This window comes from Bacillus rossius, chromosome 2 (assembly GCF_032445375.1).
Source record: "Bacillus rossius redtenbacheri isolate Brsri chromosome 2, Brsri_v3, whole genome shotgun sequence".
Classification (NCBI taxonomy): domain Eukaryota; kingdom Metazoa; phylum Arthropoda; class Insecta; order Phasmatodea; family Bacillidae; genus Bacillus; species Bacillus rossius.
This window is the reverse complement of record NC_086331.1, coordinates 68,627,919-68,641,381: the sequence shown is the minus strand read 5'-3', so window position 1 is coordinate 68,641,381 and position 13,463 is coordinate 68,627,919. Positions and strand designations below refer to the sequence as shown.

At 35.1% G+C, this 13,463-nt stretch overlaps 1 protein-coding gene across 1 annotated transcript in view; it reads left to right on the top strand.

The window, feature by feature from the left end:
- The first annotated feature begins 2,524 nt into the window (after window positions 1-2,524).
- LOC134529348 (endoplasmic reticulum resident protein 29) overlaps window positions 2,525-13,463 on the top strand; it is a 35,178-nt gene continuing 24,239 nt past the window's right edge. Inside the window, exon 1 of the mRNA XM_063363312.1 lies at window positions 2,525-2,794. Within this exon, the coding sequence (XP_063219382.1) occupies window positions 2,687-2,794 (108 nt within the window). The 5' untranslated portion in view covers window positions 2,525-2,686. The remainder of the gene's footprint in view (window positions 2,795-13,463) is intronic.

The following is a 13,463-nucleotide window of genomic DNA, read 5'->3' as shown; positions in this document are numbered from 1 at the left end:
ATCACTTTGTTTTCCATACCTTCTAGAACACGATACAAAATACTTTCGTATATTAAAATAACGTTTTTACATTTAGCTAATTTTTATGTAGCTGACCTAACCTAACCAACCTTTCACTTCTTTTTCAGTACCATTCAGAAAATGATACAAAATACTTTCGGGTAATCAAACAACTATTTTTTCCGTAGCAAATTTTTAATTTAATTTTTCTTTGTGTAGCTGACCTAATCTAACCAACCTTTCACTTTCTTTTCAACATCTGAAAAATGTCTTCGGGTGATGCATTTTACATTTAAATATATTTCCTACTTACCTAACCTTGCATAGTCATATTGTCTTTCCCTACAATGTGCCCCGGCTGTTATTCAGCTACCAAACATTTGCCGGCATTTCTATGTTACACTGTTGCCACACCTTTGCTTATTTTTTTTTTCAAAATCAATTATCGCATGTGGCTACCAACACTGCCGCATTTTTATTTACTTTCATACCTACCTTCATCGAATGTGTCATGATAGTTCCCCTACTTCCGGAATCGAATTTTAGAGTTGACCCTATTCTGCTCGCAACCATTTATTCATTATTAAATTGTTCATTTTTGATTGGGGGACATGATTTGACTCGCGATATACTCGATTCCGCGATCAATCGGGGCGCGATGTGCCGGGCGTTTACTGTACAACGTGAAACTATAGGCTGTATTGCAAATAAATTGTAAGCAAATGCACACACTCGGCACTCTCATTAAATCTATAGAGTTCAATAGACTCTTCAAGCATTTATTTAATACAAAACAAAAATATTAATAAAACACTAGTAACTGTAACTTACCTTTGCTGCAAGACGGAACAGCTTCATGGTGTTGACCAGGATGAGTGGAAAAAAATGCAGTAACGTACATATTTCTATCTTGGCATGACTTCGCATTTTGGTGAAATTTCGATTTGGCGTGGCTTAAAAAGGCACCTCTGCCCATAGTATCTAACTTAAAACTTTTCGCACAGATCTTGCACTTTGCGCTACCTTTGTCTTTAGGGTCCTCGGTGGCCCACGGAAACTCCACCTCATAGCGACAGGAATATCTCATTGACATGATCCTAACCTCCCTCCTGCATTCACTGCTACAAGATACTCATGCTTCCAAAAACTACAAACAAAAAATTATTCACGTTCGTGTTCCGCTAAACAATCGACGCACCATCGCCATCTTCTAAACCCTCCTCATACCTCACAAACGAAAAAACTGCGCAATACGCCAATAAGAATATAAGAACGCATATAATTTTGTCATTGGTTCCTACGACCGATCATTGCAACCAACTGCTGAATTCAAACTCATGTACTACCATTGTATTACCCACGCATTCGTGGAGCGTATTACTGTTAGAAACGATGTTTATGGTGGTAGACCTGGGTAAAGTTTTTTTTTTTTTTTTCGTTAGTCATTTAGAACAAGTACAGGTACGAAAACACGAACGTCTTCAAATACGTAAAATGAATGTTTTGACTTCCCGTTAAGTCGTAAAACACATAGATATAGTAAATAAACAGCTGAAAAATTAATTAAATTCGAAACTAAAGCCGACGCAGTTTCTTGCAAGTCAGACGCTGCGTGTAAAAGCGGGGCACACAAACGAACTTTTCCCTAATGACTAGTAAAATTCAAGATTATTTCCAGATTTTTCCCGGGTCCTTTCCAATTCCAGACTTTTTCCAGGTTTCCCGGTTTTTCCCGGGTCGGTGGCCACCCTGTACCAAGTGTGCCATGTCGAGATGAGGCACCAGCAGTAAACAGGTCATGTACCTATGTACTGAGAATACCGGGGGTATTTCTGTCGGGTAACACCTGCTGCATGCCGGTCACGTGGCGACGTCGCGCCCTGAATAAATGTTTATACTCTACATATGAATTAGCATTCAGGACTCACATAAATTGCTTTTTGGTGCTTACAGGAACATCCAAAACCATTACCAGCAGCAGAAGGCAGCAGGTTGAAATGGTCTTTAAACACTACTAAACTGACTACAGTAATAGATGTCTGATTGCAGTAGTTTTTCCGTCGGGCGCGATCCGTTAGAGTGGCATGCAGCAGAAAATACATACAGGGCTGGGACCCAGGCTTTAATTAAGGGCCTAGACGGCAAGGCATCAAAGTAGTGAATGCTATTTATCTCAATATTTTCTTCTGTAAAATACTTGTAATAGGAAAAAAAACTGTTGGTTTACTTTGTTAGGTATGACATGGAAAAATTGGAAGCATAAATATTATTTCAGTTTTTGCAAAAATATCTAAAAATTTTAATAAACCGTTTTATGGACTCCAAATTTAAAACTTAGTGCTGGAAAAAGATTTTTTAATATCCCATAATCGGTATATATTATTTATATGTTTATCAAATTATTTTGTGTTATAAAATTTTACTTTTAAAGTATAATGAGGCAGTTTTACTTTTACAAAGCATTCTTTATAGGTCTTATTCTCTCAGAATATATTACGTAATTTATACACAACTTTCAACCACGTGGAGCATGGAGGAATATGTTTTTGGAAGGAATCTGTGTAATGTCAACGTGGCTTTTTCTGATTGAGTGGTTTGAGTATTTCCGATTACAGGTTATTATAAGCAACGGCTACAGTAACTCTCTGTAAGTTTAGAAGAAAAAGTTGTGAAGTTAAGTACAATCATGTTCAGAACAGTTTTTGTTCTGATTCTCGCCAATATTGCTGTTTATTTTGGAGATGCGGTTACTTGCAAGGGATGTGTTTCATTAGATTCACACTCATTTGACAAGGTACTTAAGAATTTTATTTCAGATATAGAATTAACGAGATATATTTTAGTTGTTTGTAAATTAAAATTCAACATAAAATTGCCGGTTACGTAAATTAATTTTTTATTGCTATACAGTTTAAATTCATTATCTTAAGTTGAGGTGGGTTCTTGATTGAAGCTTAACCCTTTATAGGTTACTGGTATTTATATTTACCACCATCTCTACCGGCTAAACTGTTAGTGGTAGAATAATTTACCGGGCTCCTCCAAGTTCCTCTGGCAATAACAGATAGCATACAAAGCCACAGTAGCTTGGACGACTGTAGCGTCTGTCTGAGGATCTAGGAAACAATGGATGGTAAATTATCTTACCACTGCCCATTAGACGTCAGTACTTTTCATGTTTTGCGCGCATTGTGTTGAGTTGGTGTTTACAAATTCATAAATATTGAACAAACACATGTAAGAATGAAATGCTTATTTTTTCTGAGTTCAAGGGATACTGTAGTAGAAAAAAATTATGTGTTGCTGCCATAACTTAAAAATTATTTAGTTTTCTTTGTGATCTTGCCTAAAATTATGTGATGTACCAGCATTTTATGTGAATCGTAGATAGTAAAATAATTTTTTATGGCCCTTGTGAAACTTCTTATTTTTATTACAAAATATATCCAGAACATTGACAAATAGTTGCCATTATTTTTGTTCTTTCGGCAAAGATGTTATTCTATAAAACTTGTTGGTGCTATGCATTCGAGGCTGCACTTTGTATTCTTGGACAGTTATTGGTAGAATAATTTACCACCTCGAAAAAAAAAATTCAAATTTTAGTTTCTTTCACTTTCAAAAGAAAGTCATATTTATTCAGCCATTCCGGTTGTCACGGATGTTACATTAGTACTAATTTTAAATTCAATATGTTCAAAATAGAATTTATTTTGCATTATTTTATTACTGGACTCCATGAAAAATATCTTTATCTTCATACAGCAAAAATTTTGTTGACTATATTTTACAAATTTTGCAAAAAAATTAATAAAAGGCTGTGTCACGGATGTTACAAAATTTGTGAACTCACCTCGGGCATTGTCAAATGAAATCAAAAAACTCTGGTCTCTGCCTCACACAAGAATACTTTTTTATCCATAATGTTTGTCTGAAAGCTATGGTAGTTTCATAACTATCACGAACGCAAAGAAAACACATTCAGTAAATATTTTATAGCTCTTTTTTTCATGTCACGGATGTTACACACATTCTGTCACGGATGTTACAGCTGGTATTATTATCCTAAATTTTCCCAAATTTACAGGCCAATTTGAAAATTCTAAGTAAAAATACTGAATATAACTGTTATAAACATAAAGAGACTAAAATTACTAATTTAACCAACTAAAGAAAACACATTCCAAGTATGCATTTGAAGTGTACAGAAATTTAAAGACATAATATATTGAACTGTAAGAACGTCACATCACAAACAAACTTTGTCTTTGAATTTATACACCACTCTGCTTCCTATTTCCTTAATGTCTGGGATCGGAATAGTACATACCACCTGATTAACATGTACATCTCTCTCATCGTCTTCATCAGGAACAAATAGCTTTCCACTTTTACCATACTGTTTCAAGAAGAGCACACGTAGATCACCATTTACATTCAATGCACTTTGACATATCGCAAAATAATGATGGCTAGCTTTGGACTTTCCATGACCAGTAATGCATACTTTTACATACATACCAGCAGTAATATTTGCAATATTAATGGGTCGATGATTGTCATCTGTGTTTGAGGAATGAAAGAGTTCAGTAGTATTATCTTCACAAGATTGCTCAAAATCTTCAAACTTTGACTCTGCAACACTGTTGTCCGTATCAGAAGAATACACATCACTCCACCTACACTTCTGATTTGTCATCGCTGCTTTGCCTCTGAAAGCAACTTGAACTTTACTTTTGGCAGACGTTGAGGTAAACCCAGCAGCAACATGCAAGTCATCGATTTTCCTGAAGTAATGAATTTCTCTTATACCCGTCATACCTCTCACTTTCTCCCACCGATTGTTCAGAAACACTGAAGTCTCTTCTATTTCTTCTTTGCTTACGTAAAGTACCTCAGTGGACTTGCACTGAGCTTGAGCTACATTGAAGAATTCTCCAGCATTATTGACTGTAGTACGTCGAGCCTTGACAGTTGTCCAAACCATTCTTTTTACTTGGCCTCCGATGGCATCTACTGCACCCTTTCCGTGACCAGCAGCAAAGAAGTTCCACTCTACAGTCTTCACATTGAGATCGTCAGCCAAAAAGCACATGTTAAAAACTGTATACTTGCTCTTAAATTGGGAAGAACAGTTATCTGAAAATATTATAAGATTACACAAAGACACATTTGGGTTCTGCTGAAAGTGAGAAATTATTGTTTTTATGAAAGTCCAAGCTGACTGTTTGGAATGGCTCACATCGTCACTTACTACCACATATGAAAATGCCATGTCCTCAAACCACAAGCAACACGTAAAAATTGTCACTTGGGAGTGTTGCCAGTGGGCAGACTGCACTTCGTCTTGTGAAATGATGCTGTAGTTCTCAGCAAAGTCTACTTGCATCACAGCTTCTCCTTTCCTTAAGTTATTCTTTTTGTCCTCAAAGTATCTTGCTTGCTCACATTTTACAAACACATGCTTCTTGAAATTGGGGATATATGTATTTAGTTGTGTTACAAGGTTTTGTAGACTTGAAGATACCTTTTCAACTACCAACTGACCCTCTGTTTTTATCCATTTATTCCATTTCACCTCCCTTGAAAAGTCAGAATGTGGTTCCAGCAGACTTTTTACATCATAATGGCAAACAGGGCATTTATTAGTCATGCATCGTTCTTCATGTGTATTACAACACATTATTTGAATCAGCGATGTTGGTATTAAAGAATTTCCTTGATAACCAATACAAAAAGGAGAGATAGCCTCAGCTAAAAATCTGAAATTTGCATGTTTAATGCATACACAAACATTATGTGGAGTATCTTTAATGGGTTTTACATGTTTTGGGCGCATTTCAAAGAATTTAGAACGAGATATGTGTATTTCAGGGTAGAGTTCAGAAAACTTTTGGTGAGCTTCAACAACACTCATCGTAAGGAAACGTTTTTGCTTCTTTTCTTTCTTTCCTGTGACTTCATTTTTCACTGTTATGCAGTCTCTTTTCCCAGAAGTTTGCCAGCTAATGTCATCATTCTCAAAAAAATTTCTTGCAGTTTCCAAATCTTCTTTTCTGTACAATTTTCCCCTGGGTGCTAGAAATTTTTGTGCTTTAAAAAGCTCATCCTCTGGAGTTGAAAACTTTCTTTCATCAATTGCCTAACAACAGCTTGTTTCTTCGTAGGACTATTTGGCAAGTTCTTACGTGCCTTGTGGACAGCTTTACGAAGTGTGCTGGTAGAAGTGTAGGAACCCAGTGCTGAAAGGTTTGTAGGCTCCTTACAAATGTTGGTTACTAGTCTTTTCTTCTTCCTCCATTCCTGCACTCTAAGTCTTGTTTTTTCTCGTTTAGTGTTTAATAGCTTCTTATCATTAATGCACTTCTGTTTTTCTGCTTGCCTCTTCAACCAATTTCTTTCTCTGTCTTTTTTCAAATATTCAGCCCACCTCTCTGTATTTTCCGACTTCATTTCTGCTCTCATCTTCGCTGTTCTTGCAGCAGATGTGACAGGTGCCATTATCTGCAACAAAATGGGATAATGTAGGTTATTTACATCCATCACATACTGAAATATAGGTTATGTAGGTTATGATGATGTAGGCTAAAGCCCAGAGACATTCTGACATATAAATACTGGTGGTAAAAATGCTAACACCTTAAATGTGTAACATCCGTGACACTTATTTTTTAAATATTAAAAACTTGTATAGTGACTTAAAGATAGTAGGCAGTCAGCACCTGACCTAGATGCCAACATGGCCTAATTGTTACAGAGGAATGAAAGTCCATTACTGAATAGAAAAACTTTTTCAAGTTTTCTGTCACGGATGTTACATTACAAACATGTACTTACTGTTTAATACGTATATACATTTTGAATTTACTCACCTGTATCAATGAAATTTCCAGTGCACACACTTAAAACATCTCTTGAACCATAGCACCTTTCAAAACTTTGTTAAAAGCTTATCGTTTTATTCAGTAGGTACTACCAACGCTTAGAAAATAATGTAGTGCCTGTAAAAAGTCAACACCACTAGATTCAATGCTTGTAAGTCATGTTAAAATTTGTATATTTCTTAAATTAAACAGTGTTATCCTTAAATTTTAAGTATTATCTACATTAAAAAAATTTATACATATTTCTTGAAAAAATATTTTTTTTTAAAAGAATTCCCATTTTGGCCGGAATGGCTCTATTGCTAATTATTTATATTCCATTCCTAGTTTTTGCCCCTATTTTGTAAAATTACAATATTCAAGGAATGTGCAAAGAATGTACCTACAGGTATGTGGATTCAAACCAAAATAAAGCTGCCAGTTATTGTTTTACGTTTTTTTTTTTTTCATTTCTGTTTTGTTATAAGAACTTTTTTGTTGCATAAAGCATAATCCTTTTTCTTTACTATAAAAATGAATAAAAAAATAAAAACATGTATATCTTTCATAGGAAAAAATATGTCCCCTCGAAGAAGTCTCTGTACTGATGAAGCACTGCAATTATTTTTTTTTCCTTGATGAGTAGGCAATGCTATGCAGTGGGCTGGAAATCACGATGCTGGTGGCTACGTATATTTTATTATCTGATTGAGTGTGCCATTGTAAATTCCTACATTTTATATTGTGAAGAATTAAAAAAAAAATAATTGTAAACCAATGACACATTTGAGTTACCGCTCAATTCTGGCGAACCAGATGATTGGAACTTTTGTGAGTCACAAAAAAAAAACGGTATTAGCCCAGGTACATCGAAGGCAAGGAAACAAAACAGTTCTCATTCCTTTTCAAACACTGAAAACTATACACGACTAACTAACGTTGGTGACCATTTGCCCGTTATTGGGACATACAGAAGTTGCGCTCTCTGCAGCACTTCAAACAAACAAAAACGAAGTAACATAATTTGCAAACAGTGCAATATTGGCCTTTGCAAAGGCTGTTTTGCTACCTTTCATAAATCCGAGTGAGTGAAACACACGATAGCAGAGGTAATTTTTTTTTCAATGTGGAAAGAATTCTGCATATTTTGTGTTCTCTGTACTAATTTCTATTTAGGTCTATATAAAATGTTTGTCAACATTTTATAGATAAGTGTATAGAAACTATAAATCATATTCACCTTTTCTTTCACATTGAAGTATTAGAAACAAATTTCATTACATTGCACATTTTGTGTTCCATTCCATTACAATTCCCAAACAACTAACCTGTCTGTATATAAATAGTAATGTCAAGCATTTATTTTTGCACATTGTAAATATACAAATTAGGCTAACGAGTGAAAATGACTTTTGCGATTGTGATAAAAAAAATTTACCATATAATTCATTTTCAGGTATTTTATTTTGTCCTATTTTATAATAAAATTAGTATTTTGAAAATACATTGCTGCTTACGATTGTGTTCCATGATATTCTATCATATATATTTGTCAGTATATCATTCTATGTATATTTTTTTTATCAATCCTATATTTGTATATATTATAATCACCCCAAGTGAATTGAAGCATTTTGTTGTGTAGTGCTACATACACAGACGTATGCGCAAAGGAAAATGTTTTTAAAATTTCTATTTCTATTTTTTATATTTGTTTATCAATTCAGATTTTACTTTTTGTAAATATAAAAAATAATACCAACTATGCTGCCAATAATTCTTATGTTTATTTCATTAGCCTATATTGTCACTTGCAAGATACACTTATACATGTTAGATATCATTGCCAATGTGTTGTTTTTTTTGTCGGAATGTTTGTAGAATAAAAAAATGGAGTGTTTCAAAGGCGGTCGCTGACAATACAATAATTAATCATCACACAAATATAATAATAATACATAAATTGTTTCATTTTATATTTTCTTACTAATAAAAAAAGCTGTTGACTGATAATAAATGTTTTGTGTTTGTCACAAACCTTTATGAAGTACATATATCCCATGTGGTCACTGGTACAATAATTTACCACCCCAAAAGTATGATAAAAATATATAATTAAATAGAAAACATTATTTCCTATTGTTTTTATCAACCTAAATAAGCTGTTCCCTAAATATAAACATTAAATGTTTGTTGCCAACCGTTTGCCCTATAAAGGGTTAAATATTGACATTGGTAATAATAAAAAAAATAGCGGCTTCTAGGAAATACGAATGAATTGAATTTATGTGAAACGTTGGTTATCTTCAGATGCTGATGTTGGTCAGTATTACCACCATGGCATGAGCACTGAATTGGAACCCAAGTGATTAGTTGCTGACTACAGCTTCATCCGTATATTAGCCTAATTGATCCCTTAGCTCAGTGATCCACTAGAAGTGCATCTTAGTGGACGCTGCCATCTTTTCGTTGCTTCCGAATTCTCTCAAGGGATCCAATGGCATCCCTACATGTGTTCACTAAAATCAAGGTTTTTAGGGATGCATCACTCACATCCACTAATGTTCTTACATCCGTTAGCTTCGGAATTGTTTTTTATGTTGTTCGTATATAATAATACTTAAGATGATATAAGTCTAAGTTTTGAATGTTATAAGCCTAAGTGATAACTCAAATAGAGATAAAAACCTTAATAAAAATTTCATGGTCTTCATCACTCATCTCACACGTTTAAAGTGCCCAAACCACTCAAATACGTGTGTGCGGCTCATAGAATCATCCTTGAAAGCCTGTTGAAGCATTCTGTAAGCTTCCGTTGCTAATTTTTCAAGCAGGAAACAAAATTTCAAACACACACTCTGGTCTTTTAAATTTGCCATAACGACTTTGCAGGCGGAACATGAGAACAGCAAGAGAAAAACAATACTACGATCAAACGTTAACCTACAAACTGATGCCGTCTGGGTAGCTGTTTAGTGAAGGTATCTACTAACCCTTTCTAGCAGGAGAACTCTCTACTATGTCTACAAATGGCAGCATGCCGGTTTTTTTTGGGTTCCCCCTCGTACATGCTGCCATGCATCAGTTGTTTGGCCTGTACTGCACTAGTCTAACCTTGTGCCAACCTGGCAGCTTGTTAGCTAAGTTAGAAAAGTACCTAATAAAAAATTGTTGCTGCATTAGTTTTGCAAAGAATTTTTTTTCATGAAAGTATAGCAGGTTTGATTTTATATTTATTTGTTAGCAATAGTAAGTTTATTTAGGATTGCATAGCAAAAATTTTGTCGCAAATAATATTTTGGTGAAGGGCGGGGATCTAAAAATGTTTTGAAAGAATAAAGAAATGCCTATAACTGAAAAATGACATTGTTTGAGTTTTGGGTTTTTTGATTCAGAACCAGTATTTAATGGCTTATCAACTGTGCTCAGCTTAACAGTGAGTTATGGGATGACCTGTGCGTAGTTCAATGTTATGTGTGGTGAAAAGTCTTTGCATTTAGTGGCTTTGCACATTATGTAATCCTGCACCAATCGAGGTATGTGTTTTCTAGCTGGTTTTATTTTATATTTTCACTTTTTTGTTTCCTTATGTCCCCATATCTGGCATGGCTGTGTTCCCAAACATGCACGATTAAAGGCTTCTCATTGTACATTGGAGCATTACAAGAAGTAATTTCAAGGAAAAAAAATTTTTAAATAGTCTTACGGAAACATTTTTACTGAAAACACCTATAATATCTACTGAATCATTTACAGTTACTCAAGCTGACAGCATTGCACAAGATGACTCAACCATCATTAATGGCACTTTAGTAATGAATGTGTTCATTCATTCTCATAGTGTTTGTACATGGTTCAATTCCTACCTAGGTGGTCGTTACCAACGTGTCATTCTCAATACCGAAGTATCCACATGGCTCCCGATAGTAGCAGGTGTTCCTCAGGGTTCAATTCTTGGGCCACTTTTATTTACTATATTCATAAATGATCTACCTAAATGCCTAAAACATTGCCAATACCACATGTATGCAGATGATGTGCAAATATATATTCACGCAAAAGCAACCGATATCAATCAGTCAATTTGTTCTGTCAATGATGATCTCGATTCTGTTTCTAAGTGGGCAAAAGTTAATAAACTCAGGCTGTATGCAAATAAAACCCAAGCAATATTAATTGGTTCTCCTCATAAGCTATCTGAATTAATTCCTAACAAATGCTGTAACTTAACGCTCCAAGGAGTTGATATTCAGTTCTCTAACGTCGTAAGAAATCTGGGAGTCCTGATAAACACAACCTTAACCTGGAGGGAGCAGATAATGCAAATATGTAAGAAGGTACATTTTCCCCTTCATTGCTTACGACGGTTAAAAAATTTGCTTCCACTTAGTATTAAAACCATGCTTGTTCAAACATTAATTATGCCTCACTTTAATTACTGCGATGTCCTCTTTCCTGATCTAACTTATAAACTAGCTAAGCGACTACAGAAGCTCCAAAACTGCTGCGTAAGATACATTTTTAACCTTAAATTACGTGATCATCTAACCCAGTACTACAGGGTGGCCACTCACCGGGAAAACCGGGATTTATCAGGGAAATCACGTTGATCGGGAATTATCAGGGAAATGTCAGGGAATTTTTTTAATAACCGGGAATTTTTTGTGTCATGTATATTTCCCTGCCAACCATTACGGATTTTCCGTAATTATTACGGATTTAACACAATATTACGGAATTACGGAACATCGCTGGTTTATTACGGAAACGAGGCTTTGTGCTGCTGGGTAACGGAAAAAAAAATTCCGTTTCTGGTGTGCGTGTTTCGTGAACGCAGTTCGAATACATCACGTGGTTGCGCAGATAACGGAACTGATAAATGTGCGCATGTACTATCGAAATAAGTAGATTAATTGTTGTGTTTTGTAATAGAAATGGTACGGTATTACGTCCGTTGTACGATACAACTAGTACATATTCTCGGACTTTTCGTCTGTTAGCTACTTACATCACGATAATTTTTGTACGGTACTTTGGCTAACCTGTCTTGTGTTATTTACTTTGTTGAAAGCCATTTTTTTTACAAAGTGTTTTTATCGTGTGTGCAGACGTGAAACCTTTTTATGTCGTTCGATAGTGTTGTGTTCTTCAGTGCCGGTTGTAGAAATGAAGCGTGTGACAGAACAATGTGTATCTGAGTCAAAAAAAGAACGTTATTCTTCAGAACTTTCGACCAAACTATATAAAAGAATGGCCATGCTTGTCATCATAAATGTTGTGGAACGCCACGCTTTTTGTAATGTATGCACGTGTGCGTGTGACTTTTCGATTGCGCATGGTGGAAGGGATGACTGAGGACGGCATATTGAATCAAAGAAACATGCAGAACATTTTAAAGCCGTGACGAGCAATAAATCTATATCGTCTTTTTTCGCTACATCTGAAGAAACGAAAGTAACAAACGCAGAGTTATTGTTTACAAGTTTTTTGGTAGAACACAATTTACCGATAGCAGTAGCCAATCATTCGGGTAATTTGTATAGAGCTATGTTTCCGGACTCAAAAATTGCACAGAAATACAGCTGTGCGAGAGCAAAAACATCTGCCTTAGTGGAGTATATGGCTGGTGAAACTAAATTGAAACTGTTGAATCTTTAGTAAGTTGACCATTTGCTTTAGCTACAGATGGGAGTACTGATTGTAATGCAGTGAAGATTTATCCATTAGTTGTTTCACAACTAGAAATGTTACACTTAAAAAATGAATTAAAGAACAGTTATCAAAAGTTGTGTGAAAAAAATGTTTGAGCACTCGCCACTGAAATACCCCATTACATAAAACAAAACACAGACTGCATGTCATTGAACGCTATAATGTAAAGTGACATATTTAAAATGTATTTGTTATTTAACGAAATTCCGTATGTATATAATGAAGAAAATACAGCAGGGTGCTAAAATATGAGTAATCTCTTTCTATAATATATTTTTTCATCAAAAGTATGTTTTTTTTTGTAATTGTAAATATCAGGGAAATTTTGAATTTTTAATCAGGGAAATCAGGGAAAAATCAGGGAATATTTTTGGTGACTGTGAGTGGCCACCATGTACTATCAGCAGCTAAAATGGCTCACTATCGCACAAAGACGCAAAATGCACATACTTATCCTTGCTTATAAGGTGCTGCAGCAGGTATCACCTCATATGTCAGCCAGTATTAATTACCTACATAGTTACCATAGCCATGACACGCGATCCACACGCAACCCAATGCTATCTATCCCAGTGCACTCATCCAAATGTCTGTCGGGATCTTTTGCAACCGTGAGCAGCAGGCTCTGGAATAAATTAGACCAAGCGACAAGGCAAACAAAAAATCTAGCTTCCTTAAGTACAGGCTGAAAAAACATCTTTGTAACAACTGCTTACCATGACCACTTCGCCGCTACCCTACTGCTTGATTCTGTGTGTGAATGTGCGAGTGACTGATTTTAATGTAGTAGCACCTATTTTTTTTTCTTTCCGGTTTTGATACTATTTGCTGTATGTTTAATTGCTTTCCTTTTTATGTATGTCTATGCTTAGTTTTTAATTACTTAAA